The following is a 20572-nucleotide window of genomic DNA, read 5'->3' as shown; positions in this document are numbered from 1 at the left end:
CCTCCTGTAATGCAGCCTGTCGAAGCAACACAGCAGATACATGTAAACGTACACGCTTGTTTGCCCTGAACCTTTCGATGCAAAGCAGAGGAGCTTCAAAAGAAGAGTCTGAGTGTCCCTTCATTGCAAATACTACATAGATCGGTGATACTCTCAATGTTCTGGGAAATGCGAGGACAAAATTGAACCCAACTCTTCTGCTTAGCAGGTAAACAGCAGCTGTAGTACTAGGACCTACCTGGTAAAAAAAACTCTAAAAGTAATTTTTGAAATTCAGCTCCACAAATGACACAGGATGAAGAAAATCCAGTTTGTATGCCCTGAAAAGACTCAGGTATTCATTTATCACTCCTACAAATACAATTGCACGTGCTTGGAGCACTTCAGTGAGCCATGTGCAACATTTAGAATTTAAGTCATTTTGGGCTGTTACTCGTTTCACCAAAAAATTAAGTACTACTGGATCAGGAGCGCCTCCCAGTGCAAACTACTAACTTGTCTTCTTGGGTGACAACTTCTTTCTTTTTGTGATATTTGAGACAGCTTGAGCTTTATATTAAGCCACCTCAAATCTGTGTGCGTTAGCTATTCATTACGAACAGCTAGAGTTATACTGAATTACAAGAGACCTTTTAAAATGTAAAATTTACACAGAAAATTTGCACAATAATATCTATGAATATTTACGCTATAATCCTGCAATAAGTACTACCTTACCATCTGCCTCTCTCTATCCCTTTCCCCTGCTTTGCAAATATCTATTAAGCCAGCAGGCCAAAGGCACCACATGCAAATGATACTGTTGCAGAAGCTGTCAATTTACATCAAACAGGGGTAATTCCCCATTGTTTTTCTTGGCTTTCACAAACACAAAAGCTTTCTTTCACTGGAATAAGATTGCTGACTAAACGGGAGGATTCAGAATGCTAATTAAATTTTTCTCAAATGCAAAGCCTGAAAGGGTGATGTCTACTATTCACTGATATCAGGAAAATATATAAAAAGGGGGGATGGGTGACATTCTGTACAAAAACCTTTTAAAAAAGTGAACTCTGCTGTTCAGCATTATTTACTCCTTTAAAGACCCTCAGACAAGCACTGGGTCTGCTCATGTAACTTTCTATTGTGTTCACAGTTTAGCAATCTACAGAAGATAAATGCACCTGTACATCATAAGAATTTTTTCAGACTGACAGCTGAAGTAAACCGTCATTTCATGGGGCTTCCCCTCCTCAGAGGGAAGGGATGCGTGGCTGTTTTCCCAGTGTCAGGGTGTAACACGCAGGCTTAAATCCATGGCTGCAGATGGGAGTTCAAGCTTGGTGTGATGGGTCAGTTCAGGCCAGTCCCACAGCAGTAGGCGCAGGGAGCATCATGTCCAACTTCTCTCCGCTGCTCCCTTCCTTCACTGCCTCCACCAAGCCCCACCTCCGTAGGCTTCGCTGTTCCTCCTCACACACTAGATCCCACAGGGTCAAGTCTCCTCTCTTTTTCTCTCTCTCAGCCCCTCTGCTGCCATTACTGGCTCCACAAGACATGGAAAGGAGTAGCTGCTCGTTTAGCCTTCCCTTAAGTATGTCAGCCTCCAGAGGATAAAACACAAAGGGCAAGCAGCTAAAAAGAATAAGTGAGACAATCAAGAAAGCACTCATGAAGAGTGCAGGTGGGCCAGAAGGTTAAGGTAAAGAATCCAGGAAAGGAAACTGCATGAATGCATTACCACAAAAAAATGAACTCATCTCAGTGTTTGTAAGAACATTATTTGCAGTCATACAAGTCTCTCACCAATGACTTTTATCCTTACGGCAACAAACAAATTCACACACCTCACAGAATGAGTCTGACACCTCTACTTAAGGTTTCATAGTCACAATACATGGCATTAACAGATGTGCTTCTCTGCTTTGCATCCTTACGTAAAGGCAAATTCTTCAGAAAGCGTTTCATAAAATGACTGAGAAAGATCAGGATTCTTAGTGCTTAACACTCTAGTTCTATGCTCAGCTCACTGGAAAAGAAGGTGATGTAAATGCACATGCCTGTTCTTCATTAGACGCACTTCTCTCTTCCGCGCGGCCTCTTCTGCTGGCTGGGTTGGAAGTGCTGGAGAGGATGCCATGACTACGCCTGGTGCAATGGTGCTGGTAGGGGCAGTGCGAATCTGGTAGGTCTGCACATCTCCGGAGGCAGCTGAAAGACACAAGGGGACATGATGTCCATTTGGTGACAGTGCTGTTAAACACGGTGCAAAGAGCACCTAGTCATCTATCTAACCACGCACTCTGGCTACAGTACAGGAGGGATGACCCATCATCTGGGTCATCACTGCTATCTCAGTCTTAGTTTATTAACATATACAAGGTTTTGGGCATTCCTGCTGAAGAAGTCTTCACTTGTGCTTGATAACTTGATTTGTTTTGCTGTATTGCTGTGCTGCTTTCTCCCTTAGTATATTTCTTTTTACTTCTCTGATTTTTGGGCAGTTTTAAGAAGATGAAGGATGGCAAACAGTATTTCTGGCTATGCTCCAAATGTCTATCTGCAAAAGGAGAAACTGCATGTGTAAGTATTTGGCACAGAAAAAAGGGTGTAGAAACGTAGCATTTACTCCAACAAGAGAGAGACAGTGCAAACTAGACACTCAACTTCACTACTTCTCTAGAATGAACAAGGTCTTGGGTTTCTTTTATTTGTTTATTGTAATCTAGGACTGTGTTATATTTGCCTGAGCTTGTAAAAAAATCCAATACCACCTAAAGAAATCACAAGCCCTTAAGAACACAAAACCCAGAAGATCAACACAACAACAATATTCTTGGCTATGTATTTTCACTGATGCCTGGAGACCTCTTCACTGGTTAACTTTCAAATCACCTGCTTTACAATCATAAAAGCAGGGGTACATGTCTCTGTTATTTTTAATAAAAAAAAAATTAATAAACCAAAACATATATTTTAATACAATAAAGAACACCAGCTTATTCTAAGTTGAAGTAGCCCTGCTTGTTCTAAGTGGTGGGCTAGACAAAACTATCTTGTAAGGCATCTTCCTAAATTATTCGATGATTCTAAGACTCAATGATTACGTACTTTGTGACTCATTACAAAAGCCACAGGAGGAAGAAATTATGACTTGTAATTGAAAAGGGGAAAAAATTACTAATAAATTAAAGTGTCTTTACAGAAAGAATCAAAAAACCTTCTTTCCTAAGTTCAATGCTTCACTTTAAATGTACTATTGTTGCAGATGACTGTCTGGGAGAACTCAACTCTAAAGTGGTACCAGTTTTTGCAGAACATATAAAAAAAATAATTATGTGGACAAAGTGCAGGAAATACAGCATGGAAAACCAAAAATAAATAGATCGTTTTAAGAAGTAAACACAAAATATCCACAATTTTATCAATATGAAGGGAAAGGCTCCAAGAAAACGTGACAAATAGCTTTGTCCAGAATTTCCTTTAATCATTTTGGAGACATACCTGTGCCAAAGCTGTTATTTCTGTTTCCTGACACGTTTGAAGGAGTTAGGTTGGCTACTTCTATCTGCATGGGGAAAATGTTATGCAGAATGACTGGCTGTGAAGTTTCTCACCTTGTACAACAACTTGGTTGCTGGGTACAAGTATCTGTTGTCCATCTGTGGTCTGTGCATATTGTAAAATGGTGGTGCCAGGTTGGGTTGCAGCTGCATTGGTCATAGTCAACGTCTGGAGACCTTGTACTCCATCTGTGCCATTGTTAGACAGCTGTATTGCTCCTCCTTGGGTAATAGCAACTGAAGACCAAAAAAAAATTGACACAGCATTTAAGACACTAATTTACTCAATAACTTACAGTATCAAACCTAGATATGGAAGAATACTCATCTGAGTTCAATCCCTTGCACCCTTATACACCCTCAAATCAGACACACGGCTTTAATGTACATTAAAGAAATCATGCTTTGAAAATAGTTTTTCAATTTTTTGTGAGACTCGTATTTTTGGGGAAGTGAAAAAACACAGCCTAAGTTTCTCTGATAAAAGAGCATCGCACAGAGAAGCTACAATCCTCCCCCAGTGCTTAATTTTTAATTTGTTAGTTAGGATTTTCTTCTTGGTTGGTTTAGGTCTTTTCCTCAGTCCATTCTTTTTTCTTCTCATCTGAAATTCCTCTCCTCTTCCATGCTTTATGCCCTTCAGTCTCCTCTGCTGCTATTACTATCCATCTTGTGTTTCACTTTCTTCTTGCTTTGGCATTTTTTTTTCCTTTTGACTGTGTCCCCCCTTCTCTACAACTTCCTCCGCACCTTCCTAGCAGTGTTTTCATTCATAAAGGTCCAATTTCACATATTTTTTTTTCCTTCAAGCAGTTCTACTTTGCTGGGTTTTTTTTTCCTTTCTTTCCCTCAATCCTGTCACGCAGGCGTACTGAGACATCACCCCTCATTCATGATTCCACAGAATTTCACTGTGTTCCTATATACAGACACCCCAAAACCTCAAATTGCACAAGCATTTTATTTTACAGTTATGATAGGAAAGCACAGTTAATTACATCAGTTTCAATAAAATTAAGTAGGGTATTAGGTGAAGTGGCTAAGGATTACAGAGAGATATAAAATTTTAGAGATTTTAAGAGAAAGATGTAAACAAGTAGTTCTTTCTCCCTTTTGTATATTTAATACTGGGTTGGTTTGTATGAGACAGCATGTGAATTCTAGTTTTACAGCTGTATCCTCAATCCTTTAACTCAGAGCACTACAGCTATAAATTCTAATGAATAAAGGAAACACAGAAACGTTTATTTATTAAGGATTGTAAATAAGGTTGCTGAAATTCTCATTTTTTCAGGACTTTCTAAAAAGGTAATTGCAGACTGTAACTTTTTTGTATCAATGAGGTTACAATTTTGTGAACCAGGATTAATAATTTGCCAGGAAAAAAAGAAACTTCTGAATTACTTCATCTGGTTCCTGAAGTTAAAAAGTTTACAATAATACTATGGGTCGTTCATACTTTGCCTCAGGATGCACTAGCTGCACTAAGTGGCAAGCAGTCCCAGAATGTTAACTGAACATTTCAAATACTTACAACAGGAATGTTTTTAAAAAGCTTGGTTATCAAACAGTCAAATTAAAGCAATCTTATTTTCACCTCCTGCTTTGTCCTAATCCAAACAGTTATAGAAATAATAGTTCTTCATCTTCTCATCCCCACTTACTAGCACCACTGAGAAATTCAGACTACATACTGTACTGCCCACTGCTGGTTTGGTAAATGGGAGTTGGCACCGTAACAGTGGCGATGGCAGGTGCTGCTGTTTCCTCTTCAGACTTTTCTTCTTCGATCCTTGGCACTCCTGGGGCGTCTGAGGACAAGTCATTCAAAATTTTTCTGGCAAAGACAGTGTGTTGTAGAGATTTTAATAAAAATTTAAAAAAAAAAAAATTAAAAAAAAGTCTATTTGATACATAATGCTGGAGAAAACTGAAAAGTGCAGTAAGCCAGCAAGGAAAATATGGGCGCAGAATGAAAATCCCGCACTATCTTCAAACTGTTATTGGAGAGGATTGTTGAAAGTGCCATGCACAGAGGGGCAAGGCAGCCAGCACAGAACAGCTGTGCTCATCAACACGAGATACCGGTGCGTCTCAACAGGTTCTTCTCAACCCAAGATACAGCTATCACAACCTTCTCTTTGTCTTAAAACCATGCTTCTTTCTTGTCCATTTTTACTTGTTTCCTGCTTTTAGCCACATAAAGATTAGAAGAAAGCAAAAGTAGGTAAAAACCTATCTCCTCACATCAGGGGAACTGCTGTGTTTCAGAGACCATAAAGGCCTCAGCCAGAGAGCTGAGTATAAAGAAAATTAGCAGAAATGCTTGTAATGAGCAACCAGTTTATGATCTAACACCTGTCCCAGAGACAATGCTGAATGTTTGAGTAAGTCACACAGTCATGTTTACAGGTGCTCTGCCCAGGAAAGCTGTGAGATTAGCATGGGTAAAGGAGAAAGTAGTTTGTTTAATTACTTCCACGGGTTAATTATCCAAAGCAAAAACTGCTAAAGCATCACAGCTACAAGTCCCACTGAACATGACTGTAAGACTGACCACAGTGCTTACTGCAATTTGCATCATTTAGACCTCAGAGGACTGTCGAGCCCTTTCCACTGCTGCCATATTCTGTGACTGCAAAATGCTACTTAGTTAAAGGGCAATATTTTTTGTCATTCTCCTCATGTTTTCCTGTGGATTTTCACTAGAGCTCGAAGTGTGATGAAGCAAACACAGCTGCAGACCCCAGGCTCCAAGACAACGCTCGTTTCTTAAATAAGGCTCCTAAAGCTTTGGGAGTCCGACCATCTGTATGGAGCTATTTGGGGAGAGCAGTCACTCTGCTAAGCAACTTGACAAACAGAGCTTTGCTGTTGCTGTTTTGACTCCGTGTGCATGCAGGAACCCCAGCATTGCACAAGCACTCACTCCTCTGAGCCAAGCACCGCTTGGACAAATAAAAAACTCCTGCCAGAGAGTTTGTCATCTAGGTATTAGACTAGAAAAACTAGTGGACAAAACAGATGAAAAAATATGGAGATAGCAGGGAGGATGAAGAACAAAACCCAAGAAGCTCAAAACAGAAAAGAAGCTACAGCTCACCACTTTCTAAGTTCATGTCAGATATGATCTGGTGGTTAGAACCTATCTTTGCCATCATAAAGATGGATTTAAGATAGAAGCTAAGGTGGCAGCTTTACAAATATAGAAGCTATGAAGTGACATGGGGAATGCATGGTGTACTTCAATAGCAGGATCCAAGTGGAGTTTCTGAGGAAGAGGTATAGCCCTTCAATTCCATGAACCCATTTGCACCTATCCTGTCTCTGGGTGCAGTTACAGCAGCTTGAATAATGCCAACAAGGAACTCACTAAGCACAGCTGTGGTCTGGCCCAGTCTTACTGACATGACCCCTACGCCGGCCCGGGGTCTGAGCTGCGTATACAAGTTTTACAATTACAAAGTTTTGCTGAATCACCAGGATCTGGTTTGAGGACAGAGGCCGTGGTGTGGCATCAGTGCGTGCAAAGGCATCCATCCCAATGAGAAGTCAGCATGCACAAGTCCCCTCTTCTCAGTGTTGCTGCTTGTTTACTTAGCTCTGTCCTCTCACGATATACAGCCATTCTTCCATATATAGTAAAAGCAAGTGTCTCACTGCAGAAGCAGACTGCAAGGAAGTCTGTGGCAGCTTTGAAGTTAGCAGCACTGCTCCTCACAAAATATTTTCCCAGATCTATTATAGCTAGGGATCTTCACTAATGATTTTCACTATCTTCAGCAGAACAGCCTTGAAGGCTGCTGGAGAAGGTAGAAAATAACCTACAATTGCTATAAAAAAACCATAAATGGGTGACATATGCTTAGGCCTAGAGTCTACCTTATATTTCTAAGGCTATGCTCATAAAGAAAAAAGGAGCACCTGAATTTTCTGAAGCAGCAGGAATCCACAGGTCACTTAAAACCCAATGAACTTCAGAACTGTTCCTTAATGCTATTTAGCATGTTTTAAGCATGAAAAGTGAGATTTAGTACAGCCAGAAAAAGCTGTGCAAGAGCTTAGTTAATAAAGTAACATATGACTAACACCATGTGAAGGAGCACCTCAGTTGGTCTCAGCACAGAAGTATTTGCCATGACAACTAAAGACACCAGATGCCTATCACTACATTCAACTCATAACCTGACTTTTTAAACTTTAAACACAAGCAATTTTGCCCAAGCAGAAATTCTCTCTGAGCCACAGAACACCACGTGGTCGCTGAAAGTCTCATGGGAGAAAGGAATTAAGTTTGATTGCTGCTAGCATTTCAACAATAATGAAAAACAGTGGAGTTGATTTTTTGCAGAGTAGAGATTATACAGAAGCCACTTTTCTTGCAAAGCTTCAGTGTATTTCACGTATTAAGTATCCATTAAAGCTAGCTCTAAGGCACTTGCACAATGATACCTCAATGTTTCACAAATTTGGCAATTAGCTTGTGCTCAGCTCATTTCTGCCTTAACTGAGTGTAACAGCTGAGGTTTCCTCCTCCTCTCCTATTTGCTTATCTCTTTACATCCTATTTCATGGAAAGACATTGCAGAAGAGAGATTTCAGTTAAATGGTAAATCTAAAAATAACTCTACGATCACACTGTTTGTCTCCCCACGTGAAGAACGCAACCATCAAGCAAAATGCTTCAGCTTTTAACCTCCATACCTGTAGGAGGGTCGTCTGGAAAGAATTTCTCTTCGTTTCTGTGAGTCTGTGACACTGTCTACTGATTCCTGTGAATCTTCACTTTCTGCTATAGTGGAGATCTGCAAATAAGAAAAGCAATCAAACTTAGCAAGACACTTCCAATGTCTTTATTTTAAGGAAACGTTGACATCCTGTGAAAAACACTACAATGCGAGTATTCTACAGTGCTTCTACCTAGGCAACAAACAGAAAGGACAGACTGTTTAGCAACAGATCCAGTGAAGAATGGCCACAGTCCGTTATCTACCTGTGAGAATGTCCTTTACAATTTAAATACTCAATTAAGAAAATATGAACAGTAATTCCATACAATTTTTGCTTTCCGTGATTCCTTGTTTCCATCCATTTTAAAGTAACAAGGAAAGATTTTTTAGTAAAATTCAGGAAGGGAAAAACTAAAACCAAATTAAGAGAGCAGAAATGTTTGTAAACAAAGAGCAAAATACTGAAGCTGAGAAACATCGATTTATAAATATTTGGGTAGGTATGTTATAGTGAGACTGCCTTTTGGGAGGAAATTGTCAGGAAAATGTTATACATGAAGATGCTAGAAAATAATGCAGTGCTTCAATTCTGAACATCTGTGCTGAAAAATGACAAAGTTTTATGAAGGAAAGATAAAATGTTTATATCAATCATATTTCAATAATCTTAAATTTGAACTGTGCCAAAAATGTAAAAACACTTCCAACTCATAAAACCAGAGACTGCTTTCCAAAAGACTATAGTCACATGACAAATATACAAAAGCTAACAATAGTTTTTGAATAGAGAAATGTCTGTGTGAGAAACATAACTCGCGGCCTGACATTTTATGTGCTATAGGGAAGATTCCTAAAGGCTCCAAAAGCTTGCTGGCGCCCAAATCTCGCAGTTATCAGATGGAGGGCCTGAACAGGTCCAAGGCTGACTGTGAACTACTGGGCTTTGAATATCACAGCATTCCAAACACGTTCTGGCTTTGCACTGAGCCCGGTGAATTCCAAGCATGGTTTCATTGTCAGTCTCCTACCTTCCACCTCTGGGCTAGTAACTTGTCCACTTATCTGAAAACTGCTCACCTCCGATAGATTAAAACTCTAAACTTTGACTGCCTTGGCTGAGGAGGGTAGGGCCTGCCAGAACCTCAGCACTAAAGCTGACAAGGAGTAAACAAAAGATTATTATCAGAACGGCCTAGTTTTAAATTATGCATGCCTCATTATTTTTTTTTAAATAATAGCCAGCTAAATATCTGTATCAAATAGTGACAACGTCTACTTTTTAAAATTAAACTTTTTTTTGGCTCAGTGTACTAATAGTAAAGGAATGATGTACGGTCTTTGCCCCATGTAGCGGCTGTACGCCAAGCAATTTATATTTGTGTTCAGTAACACTGGGCTAAAAGTGGTTAAAAAAAAAAAGTTAGAAGTTTTAAAGATTTCAGACTACTTGTCTCCTAAGTCTTCAAGCTATCTCATCACATATTGCCTTATCTGTCTTGCTTTACAGAAGAGAAAATGCTAAGGCTTTACAAAGCAAACAACATTCAACAGGGAAATTTCAAAATCATTTTTACAAGAGGACTGATCGGTTTATTTTAAGGACCACTAACATACAGACATCTGTTTTGTAAACCAATGCAAGTATTTTCCAAGTAGCAAAGACTCTCATCCCAGAATATCAGCCTCATTAATGATTAAAGACTACATTATAAAACCCAGACTCTTTTGTTCACTTCAGAATAGTATGAACTCTTACTTAGTAATGATGTATGAAAATACAGTAGAGAGAAAAAGCAGAGTAATACTGTAAGAAAAACCATGAAGCTGTTAAACTCACCAACCAAATTCTAGAGGGAAATGAAACTCAGCAATGGTTGACAGTGAAAAGTGGTTAAACGAGAACAGAAAAAAAGTGCTACAGACTAGCAAATACTGTACAGTTTTTGCCTTCAACATGCTCTTGAAGTTTATAGAAGCAAAAACACAATCCAGAACACAAACACATTAGAAACCAGTGGACTAGCAGGACTATTCAAACGGCCCAATTCACGTAATAGGAATGTTCTCTGGTCTGTACCTGTACTGTCTGGACCTGTGGAGACTGAATAACTGATGGCTGGGCAGCCTGAATTACTCCATGCACTTGGACCGTCTGCCCATTGGGCAGCTGGACTAAGGTCACCGTGGGCGCAGACGACGTTGCGTGAGCTGCTGGCATAGATACCTGCAAAGAAGAGACAGCGAGCATAAATTAGGTTATTGCAAAATCTTCCTATTTAGCTACGAAGAACACTTTTTAGTGAAAGAATTATGCATTTTCTAGACCCCAGTTAGATGACCCAAATGTTTCAAGCGTAATATAAAACCCCCTGAACTGCCTAAGCCCAACATCTGACCTACTTTACAAATTAATCTAATGCAGAATTTCTGCAGGCTCAAACCATCGCCTGTAAAACCACTGACAAGAATGAGAAAAACACAACTGCCTCTATTTGGAGGTAACGAATATGAACACACCATTACCTTTCGCTAACTTCAGTTAGATATTGTGCTAGGACTTGCTACTCCTACAGACGCTGCTGAGTCAAAGGCAGAAACATATGGGAGTGGAGCTATTTTTGTTCTCACTCAAGAAAATGCAGAGTGTTTGCCAGATGTAAGATGTTAAAATTTTTAGGGAGTCGCAGCTTTCAGACCTTCCAGAGACTAAACCATATCGAGTAGTTGGCAAAGTCCACTTAAATGAAGAAAACTGACCATGTGTTCAGAGAAAACCCATGGGTTTGCAGGCAGTTACTGTGAGACAGTGTTAACGGGTCAACACAAACTCCAGTTTTAAGAGTTATTCCTATAAGGAAAAATGGCTCGCATTTTGAACCCTCAGTTCCTAACCACAACTTTGTTTCTCCAGCACAGACCTGTAGGCACAGTGGCTATGCCAAGAGGCATACATATGCTAACGACTTTGGCACGGCATGTGGTGCTTAGGCTCCGAGGACAGCCAGACTCGCACAAAGCTCTTCACGCCAGGCAAGAAAGTCTCACCCTGGAAGGTCACAAGAACTACCATGGGCAGCTGATGGACCACGCACTGAGGTTGCTATGTGGCTGGGCAGATGCCCTGGTGCACATCCAGAACTCAGCAACTGTCTGATGACACGGTGCACGTGTTGGTGGCTGGGGGCGTCCTGAAGGCAGGAGGGATCCAGGGGTGCCATACCAGCAGATATGGCCCTTGGTTTGTGCCCAACTCGCACTACTGTAGCCCTCAGGGAAGGGCTGCAGGCAAGCATGAGCCCTCGCAGACCATGGCCAGGCCGTGGGTCACTGACCTGCCAGACTTCTCCTAGGCACCCAAGTTTGGAAAAATTTAACGATCCTCCCGTGTTCAACGGTATTTTCAGAAATTCGATCCATGCAGCTGCAATGCCAGAAGTGTCGGCACCGCTGTCCTACCTAATCTCAAAGAGCTGCTCTGTAAGTAAATCCTCTGCTGTCCCCATGAACACATGGTTCTCAAAAAGCTGCGGTAGGTGATCTCTAAATTTCCATAAACATCCGCCACTCACAAGGAAATCTTGCTTAACAACAAAATTAAGGGGAATTACATGTAGATCTCTCTCCTCCATAGCTGTCTCTCTCCCTAATCCACAAATTTGTGTTTGCCTTTACCTTCCTTTTTCAGGAAAACGGCTGCAGCATTACATGGCGGTACTCAACTCACATCCGAGAGAAACTGGGACTGAGATTAACATGCGCGCGCTTTCCTCTGGCAAATTATATTGCTTTACCAAGCAACCTTTTTTAATAATGCATGTCTGACTAAACAGTCCCTGGCAATGACAGCAAAGCTGATCAACTGGAGGCCACTCTGCGGTTGGATTAAGCCAACAGCAGAGTGTAACTTCCGCAGATGTCTCTGACTCATACCTTGTGGAACTGGAACGAGTTTCCTTTTGACTCTAAAACCTACCCTGAACTCGCTAAAAATGCAGCAATTAAACTAAGCTTATAAGAGGGGTGACCTTACAAGAGATAATAAAAGAATTTAAATTGACATAATTAGTTATTTAGATTTGCCAAAGCCTCTGAGGGCACTCCCTAATGCCAAACACTGCCACTTCACATATTAAAAATATTGTAATAACGTAACACTGATGTGAACAAGACAAGGAATTATGTTTAGACTGTTTTATCACCTCCACAAGGAATATAAAACTTGGGGAAAAGCTGAGGTTGAAATAATACAGTGAATGGTAACAGAGGAAATTAGGAAAAATACAACATGTTCCTTTGTGGTTCACATGGTTTTTAAGCATAGCTGAATAGCTTTTTCTTACTCAGAAAAAATTCTCATTCAAGTGCCAGGGTAATTTTGCCCGAGTAGAGTGCATTCAACCCACTACATACCTGTAAGTTCAGCTACCTGGAGGTTAGTATGTTATCACACAAACTGGAAACATTTCTGCTTCTCTGGACTAAATCTTAATGCATACCAAGTGAGAAGCAGTTTACTGGTTTTGCAAGAGAAATAAACTACTTCCATTCAGTTCACACTGAAGTGTTATTCACACCACCTACATCCTGTGCCTAAGTTAGACAGTGAGAAAGCTGCCCAAAGAGGCAAGCTGGTGCAGGGCAGCTGGTGTCCTGTAAATTCACACTACAGCTCCGCTGAACAAAATCACCCCATACATTTTAACAGCTCCAATCCCTGTACTACCACTTGAATGGAAGTGTACTATCTCTGGTTTACCAAAAGGTGTAATGACTTGAAAAAGACATTAATCATTTATACAATGATAAGCGATTTAACACTTGTGCCACGTAAAAGACACTCAATTCCCCAAATTAGGAGGTCTAAAAAACCTGTTTGTTCTTTGCAGACTGCGAATAGTTTTAAAATGAAATGGTTACAGAAGACAGACAAACAGATTCTGTACTCATTTACACAATGGAGTTGCTCCTGCCAACCATCAGTGTATCCAAGAATGAAACCAGGTTCCAAAAATCAGAGCCGTAGCTGGGATCGCATTTCCTGTCTCCAAAATAATTTGGGGATAATAAATGATCTACTACTTTTTCTCTACAACAGCCAACAATTCTGTGATATTCTGGAGACAACAGGATAACATGAGCTGTCAAATGCCAGGTTGTTCCACTTGATTATAATGTTTATAATATTAATCCCACAGAATCATAGAATCATAGAATGGTTTGGGTTGGAAGGGACCTTAAAGATCATCTTGTTCCAACGCCCCTTGCCATGGGTAGGGCAGATATAACATCTGATAAGATGTTGTATTTGCTGCATTATCGATCTATATTTTCAGTTTGTTTTCTTCAGAATATAACTGACTGCTATAGACAAGTTTCTAACAGAAAACATAACAGCAAAACAATCCAGTCAATATAAAAAAGACAGTAAATTACATATTTTGAAAAAAATATCTTTCGGTGGTATGGTTGTGGTACGGAATGCTAGAAATCTTTTCATTCATTATTCTGTTACCATTACACAGTTCACACACATACAGTTCTTCAGAACTAACACAGCCTAGTGTGATGGGAAGTTAAAAATCTCTACTGCTTTAAAAATGTGAAGACAAATATTAAAGGAACTATACATCACACCTGTTTCAGAATTGTATCAATGGTACCTTCTCTCAGGCCCATGAGCAGACATTATTCCTCTTAAAAAAATTATCCAATAGGTAAAACTATTACATCGTATGATTTTTATACCTGGGCTAACGTTGCAATCTGTGGTTGTGCCTGTACTGTCATCTGTTGGGTTTCTGCCTCTGTAACCGCTGCATCTCCACTCTGCTGGTTCTCTGCTCCAGATTCCATGGTCATTTAGTTACCTACAATCACAATATTTGTCATAAGTCTGGGTTGGCATGCAAGTCCATTATTCTTGGTGGATCTGGTAGCAATCACTGCAGCTGAATTCCCATTACTACATACTGTTTTCATTTGCTTATTAAAATGTTGCCAAACTATTAGCATTCAGGCAAAATTTTTTCATGCCAGGTGTCTGCCTCAGGTGGATTTTTCTGTGTGTAATGTCTCTGAAAAAACAGGCCCAGTCTCCTCCAAATAACAAGATCAGAAAAAAAAAATGCGTTTTGCTCATCCTAAAAAAACTGCTTGAGCAATTGCACTGTGATGACCTAGTACCTCCACAATTTGGAATAATGACTGGTGGTTTGTCAGGAAGGGCGCAGGAAGGTGACAATGTGCCCTGGCACAGCCCTCCCTCTCCCCCGCAGCTGCAGATAACCAACAGCAATTGCTCCTGTGTCAGGCACTTTGTTTTCAGTCTTCTTTTTTCTTCTGTCTGAACTAAATATGCAACACCTCCATGCAAATTCTTTCCACAACCAGAGTGTGTACAGCCCTACGTCACAGCAACTCGGTCTTTTCTACTCGGTAGTTTTCAAGTCAGTATACATAGCGATGGAAGCCATTTCTACTTGAACCTTACTGCAAATAAATATTTTTATATTGAGAGGCAAGGGGTAGTCTGTCATGACCTAAGTTTTGCATTGTATAAAGCTCCTAATACACTCGTATTTCTAAGCAATAACTGAGCAAACCTAGATCACCAGAAGCCACAATCCTATAAAAAGAGGTTGCATAACTTCCAAACTCATGCATGTAGGCAGAGTGCAAGGAATGTTAAATTCTGCACCAATCTGTGAAAATTACTTTTCAGTTTTTCTTTAAATACTGATATGAGAATATTTAATATAAAAAAAGCTTCAAAACACAAGGGAATGTGCCCAATGGTGATATACCACTGTATTATACAGAACTCCAAATACCAAATATTAAGAGTGGACATTACCTCCATGGCCACAATACTAATTCTGTGTACCACCCTGTGCTGCCCAATCGACTTCAGAGCTCTGGCTACCCCAAGGCAGCACATCCCTCTTCAGAGCTGGAGAAAAACAACCAGCAGAGCATTTCTGCTTTGGGAAAGGGCTTGGAGGCAGAGGATAAGAAGATCAGATCAGAAGAAAGGTGGAAAGAAGGAGAAATGCCCCTCTCCTTGCTCAACTTTACTGCCCCCCCCACCCCCGAGGACAAGACTCAGAGGTGTCAATACAGGTGGTGGCACCATGACCACATTCAAGACATTTCATTTTAAACACAAAGTCAGGGAAACTGCCATTTCAATGCAAACTACACTTCAGTATTAGAAGAAATAGAATACTCTTTGGAGATATACTGCCTAAAGCAGTAGAGTCACACTTCAACCCTGAGGATAATATGAAATGTCTGTCTTACAGTAAATGATTGCTAATCAACACTGATAAAACAGTATTTCAAACCAGTAGCTGCATCTCACTTCCAAAGAAAGGAAGTCAATGTATATAAATCAAAATCTGTACATTTAGAATCGTAAGTGATTGTTCAAATGAGCTTTTGTGTTTGGTGTGTGAACACTGGAATATTTAAGTACCAAATATTTAGTTCCAACATCAGTTTAGAAACTCTCAGGAAATTAAAAGAAGGAAAAGAAGTAAACCTGATTTTCCTTAAAAACAAGCAATGAAAGAAAGCATATAAATTTTTGGCAAAAGCAAATTAAATTCTTCTAAGCACCTGGAATTTTGTTATACCTCTCCCTGTCGCCATTATTTTTGTCACACATAAACCAGGTATTAGTCCGACAAATGCTCACAGAGAAACAATACTCTACCTATATGTATATATTGGTAAACTGTCCATGAAAGAAATTAATTGTAAACTCACTGCATTTTAAGTAGTTGAGACATTACATTTTACAAGAATTTCAAGAATAGCCCGTGTCCATGCAAATAGAATAACCCGATTCTTTCCTACTAGGTCTTCTCCATGTTGCATTTCACCTTCCAGAAAGCACAAAAGAAAACCCAGGCACTATTACTATTTGCAGCATACATTACCAACAGTTCTTAGAGACTTCATTAATGACAACAGTTTAAGTGCTTTTCCATCCCAACTTTAACACACGAATTATATTTTAACAGTCTCAGTCCTACATGTTATATACCCAATTTTCTTTTGGAGTATTCTGCGTTTTCAAAAGTGCAAACTACAAACCAGACTACCATAGGTTTCCCTTTGATTTTTATAGTTTTTAAGGAGGTACCTAGTTTTAACACTTTTTTGCGAGTATCAGCCAGGTAGGCAAATCAACAACTTTTTCCCAATTCCTATGTGCGCGTCATAGTGACTCCAGTCAAAAGACTGGAACCATCATCGGAACCGTTTCAGGAGCAGATCTTTTTGCATCAGCAACGTCTCCCAGCCAAGTATGCAAAAAGAACTTTAACAAACAATTTTCCATGTATAAATTAAAGTATGCTGCAAAACTAACAATGCTTTTGTTTGCTGATAGAAATTGTGACTCCAGTATGGAGTCAATTGCTATATAAATGGCATTAGAAATAGATATGCAAGTGTAGATGTGTAAGTAAAAACGTGTAAGGGAGGAATCTCTTGAATGAGGTATTTAGCAATGTTCGCAAAGGTGGATGTTGCCAAATTCCTGCTGATAAATGCAATGCTTTCCTAGGAAGAATTTTCATTCCTCTCACACACTATTCAGCAAAGGACCTCTGATTTTACAAGCTTGGTTTCCACACTTGCATCATCTTTTGCATACGTAATCAGCAAAAGCATTAACTGTTTGAGGTGCTGCCTCCTCTACAACACCAACATTTCGGAAATCAAATTCTTAACGTGACTTGCAAACACCTAAAAGGAACTTCCTCATAACACACAGTAAGCACCAAGCAATGCAGGAAGCTGCCTGCAACACTTACATCTTGACACAGTGAGTTTCCAATGTCACTTGTAGTTTTTGCACAAGCTCTTAGTCTCGTGTTATTTGCAAGTTCTAAGTACTCTTGAATTTGGTTCAATTTACCTTGCACTTATACATGACGGTGTTTGTATTCTAACATCTTCACTACTACCTTTCACAATAACTTGTGAGAAAAAGATGGAATCAGATTTTTGAGCATCATGACATCATATTCCAGATACACTGATTACTGCATTGTTTCATGTTTGCTTTAACTTATGGTATGATTAAGATTGTGAAGATATACAAGACCAGGCACCTACAACATTGTAAGTACTGAAGTTGTGTGTACAGATGAGACCATGATGGCTGAAATTAAGGTTGTCAATTCCTATTAGTTCTTGAAATGTAACAGATGAAATGATGTTTGGTTTGAACCCTTAACCTCCCCACACACACAAACGAATGCCAATCCTGCACCTCCTTTCTAAGCTCTCTATACCCCTAGTCTAGACAAGCCTTGCTGACGGGTACCCCCGTGTCTCTCTGCTCTTGTGGGTGCTCAGGCTCACCCCGCCACCCCATCCCTTTGCTCCTCCTGCCCCGTTCAGAATGGCCCACCCGGCTCCCTGGCACTGATTTCCCTGGCAACCACCACACCAGGACTTCTCGAATGGAGGCAGGGATCTGAAAATGTCCTGGTGGGGAACAAGTGTCCAGGGCAGGGAAGGTACACGGGAGCACACCTTCTTATTCCTCCCTGCTTCCAGGCTACTTTCCATCTTGTCAGGAGAGGATACACACCCTCATTTTGAGAAAAAAATTAGCAATTGCTGTAGTTCATCTTGAAACAAGTATTCTAAATGAAACTAACTGAAAAAAACAGTTAGCTATTAACAACCAGTGCTGGAAAACCAGAGCCCGCTTGTCTAAAACACCCCAGCTATGAACTCTGAACACAGGTTAAGAAAGCTGATGAGATTACCTGGTTAGAGACGGTTTAACTCATGACTTTTACGCAGTACACAACTGTCTTTATTAGTTCAAAAGAGCTAGTATTATACTTACTGACACTTTCTTAACAACATACATACTAATGATCTGAAACTCCGGAGGTGAAGAGCCAAATAGTGAAACGTTCAGCTGACACACAGTGATTTGTTTTTAGCCAAATGAGGACTGGGAGAAAGAAGTTCAGCAGAAGATAACTAACTGTACTAGCTGAATTTACACCAAGCGGGGCAACAGAAGACGGATGCTAATAAACACAAAGAGTTGCAGAATGCAGAGAAACTGAACTACACACACTGTAGAAAAATCCAAACGAACCTGTCTCGTTAGTTGCATAACCTTGGAAAGGGGGCCAGGGCACTACTGCAGACAGTTCACTTCAGATTTCTGCTTAACATGCATCTGTAACAAGAAAAGCTGAAGTGGCAGACTGCAACAGTAATGAGAGACAGGGTAATCTTTAAAAATCGTATTTGTATAGAGGGACCCTATACATCAGCTGGATTACAGTGCAGAGGTTGGGAGCCTGCGTTAAAAATGGGTTCTGTGGAATTTGCGTGTTCAGAGAAAGCAAGTATTTGCAGCATTGAAAACCTGTTGTATGAAGAGACTGGACAGAATTGTAGTATCTTCCCCAGAAAAGAGAGAAATGCTTCAAACACTAAAAATCTATATTTAAATTAGTAACAGGGTAAGTAAATGAGAAACATGCACTGCCTGATTATAAGAACAGTGAAGCTGAAAGGTGACAAATCTAAAAGTATAAAAATGAAAATTTAAAAATATCTATTAAAAATATGAAATTTCACACTTTATGTACTGCACAAATAGAGCACTGATGCTGATGCTGATAAGCAATTTATCAGGATTCAAACAGGGGTTAGACATGCACACGGATTACAAGAATATCCAAGAATATCCAGAATTAGTGTGGTTATTTCATACCAAAAGTAGTGCAGAACTGAAAGGAATATAAAACCTCATGAGATTTAAATCAGTCTCTAATCCTTAAAAATTCAAATAAAGACTTTCATGAGGGGAGAAAATTATGCCACATTCTTGCAGGTTCCAGTAGTCTTTTGAGGTGCCTACTGATCTTCAGTATCTTAAAGACAGGATGCTGAACTAGGTGTGCTACAGATAATGGTAAATCCTGTAATCTCTGTTATTTAAAGCGAGCATCAATGCTATGTATTCAGAGCATGAGCAGAGTTACTGCCTCTCCCATCTCCTTACAGAGCCAGGAAGACATAATTCTGTCTTCTCACAGCCTGCCACGTCTGTGGTCTCCCTGGCATATCTTGCTTTCTCCTTTTTCTCCTGTCCCAAATGTCCTTGTGAATGCCAGCATCTTTCCTGAACATTAGGCTCTGCTCCTTGGCTTTTCCTTGCTCACACGAGCCATAGAGCTCTCCTGCTCCACAGACAAGGCTGCTTTTTTTTTTTCCCAGGATAGACTGAAGAAAAAAGGTGGAGGTCTTTTCCCAAACACCACTAAATCCCAGAACCAAAATACCTCACTGTGGCTGTTACAGCAGATACAACTTTCCATCCACTTTTTGTACATGAAGGTCCTGAATGCCCCAAAGCTTTCTGTGCTTTTCAGTTGTACCAGCTGGCACAATAAAACGTACTACTTCTCCCTCTGTGCTTTTCTTTTCTTTCTCTTTAGTAACATCGTGGTGACAATTCACTGTTATCAGTCAATGCTTATGCTGACAGTTATTGGCCATACAATATAACCACACCTTGAGGCAACACGGTTCACTTTACATGTCAGATGTACTGCCACAGCCTGCTCACAAGCAAGCACGGCTTTACCACGTGACACGCTTTGAAGTCTCCTTCTCCTCCACAGCCTAGATGATGACTTCTGGTTTTATTTTATTAAAGTACACACCCAGATTTTGAAGAACAGCACGACAGCCTCCAAAACCAGTGCAGAGCAGAGACCCAACAAACCTATGCCCATTCTGAGCCCAACCTGTGCCACATCCAGGCAGACACTGCTCCAGCCACCACCTGCAGAGGCCCCTGATCCAGTTCAATATTCAGCCACCCCACGGCTCACGACAGCAAAGGGCCGGAGCAGCAAGGGGGCTGAGGGGGGCGGGAACCTGAGGCAAGGCCTGTTTCTCAAACCCTGTATTTGGCTTTATTCATAGCAGGTGTGCCAGTACGATTGCTCAAGGAAGCAAATACAGCTCCACCATCCAAAGTTCCAGGAATTCAACTCACTCCGTATTTAATATATGTGGCATTATAAAGCCACAGATCCACTGTGAAAGCACTGAGAGGGTCACCAAACACCACTCACGTATGCTATTTTTTGTTTTCACCTTTCCACTGCAAGTACTGAGAACATTCGCATGAAATCTCTAAACACTTCCACTGTCACCTTGCCGCGTGGCAGCCCTTTCAGCCGCGGCCCAACAGCCGCTTTATGAACTCCATTCAATGGCTGCCAGACTGAAAGTGTTCAGAGA

At 40.4% G+C, this 20572-nt stretch overlaps 1 protein-coding gene across 2 annotated transcripts in view; it reads right to left on the bottom strand.

The window, feature by feature from the left end:
- The window catches only part of CREB1 (cAMP responsive element binding protein 1), a 41290-nt gene that overhangs the window by 7412 nt on the left and 13306 nt on the right, over window positions 1–20572 (bottom strand). The window contains exons 2-7 of one of the 2 annotated variants that reach the window (XM_054210207.1): window positions 14018–14139; window positions 10350–10496; window positions 8247–8347; window positions 5237–5379; window positions 3597–3779; window positions 2036–2190 (exon numbers count right to left, since the gene is read on the bottom strand). In XM_054210207.1, the coding sequence (XP_054066182.1) occupies window positions 2036–2190; window positions 3597–3779; window positions 5237–5379; window positions 8247–8347; window positions 10350–10496; window positions 14018–14131 (843 nt within the window). In that variant the 5' untranslated portion in view covers window positions 14132–14139. The remainder of the gene's footprint in view (window positions 1–2035; window positions 2191–3596; window positions 3780–5236; window positions 5380–8246; window positions 8348–10349; window positions 10497–14017; window positions 14140–20572) is intronic. The other variant, XM_054210208.1, reaches the window with a different exon arrangement.

This window comes from Rissa tridactyla, chromosome 7 (genome assembly GCF_028500815.1).
Source record: "Rissa tridactyla isolate bRisTri1 chromosome 7, bRisTri1.patW.cur.20221130, whole genome shotgun sequence".
Taxonomy (NCBI): Eukaryota; Metazoa; Chordata; class Aves; order Charadriiformes; family Laridae; genus Rissa; species Rissa tridactyla.
This window is presented reverse-complemented; position numbering and strand designations above follow the sequence as displayed.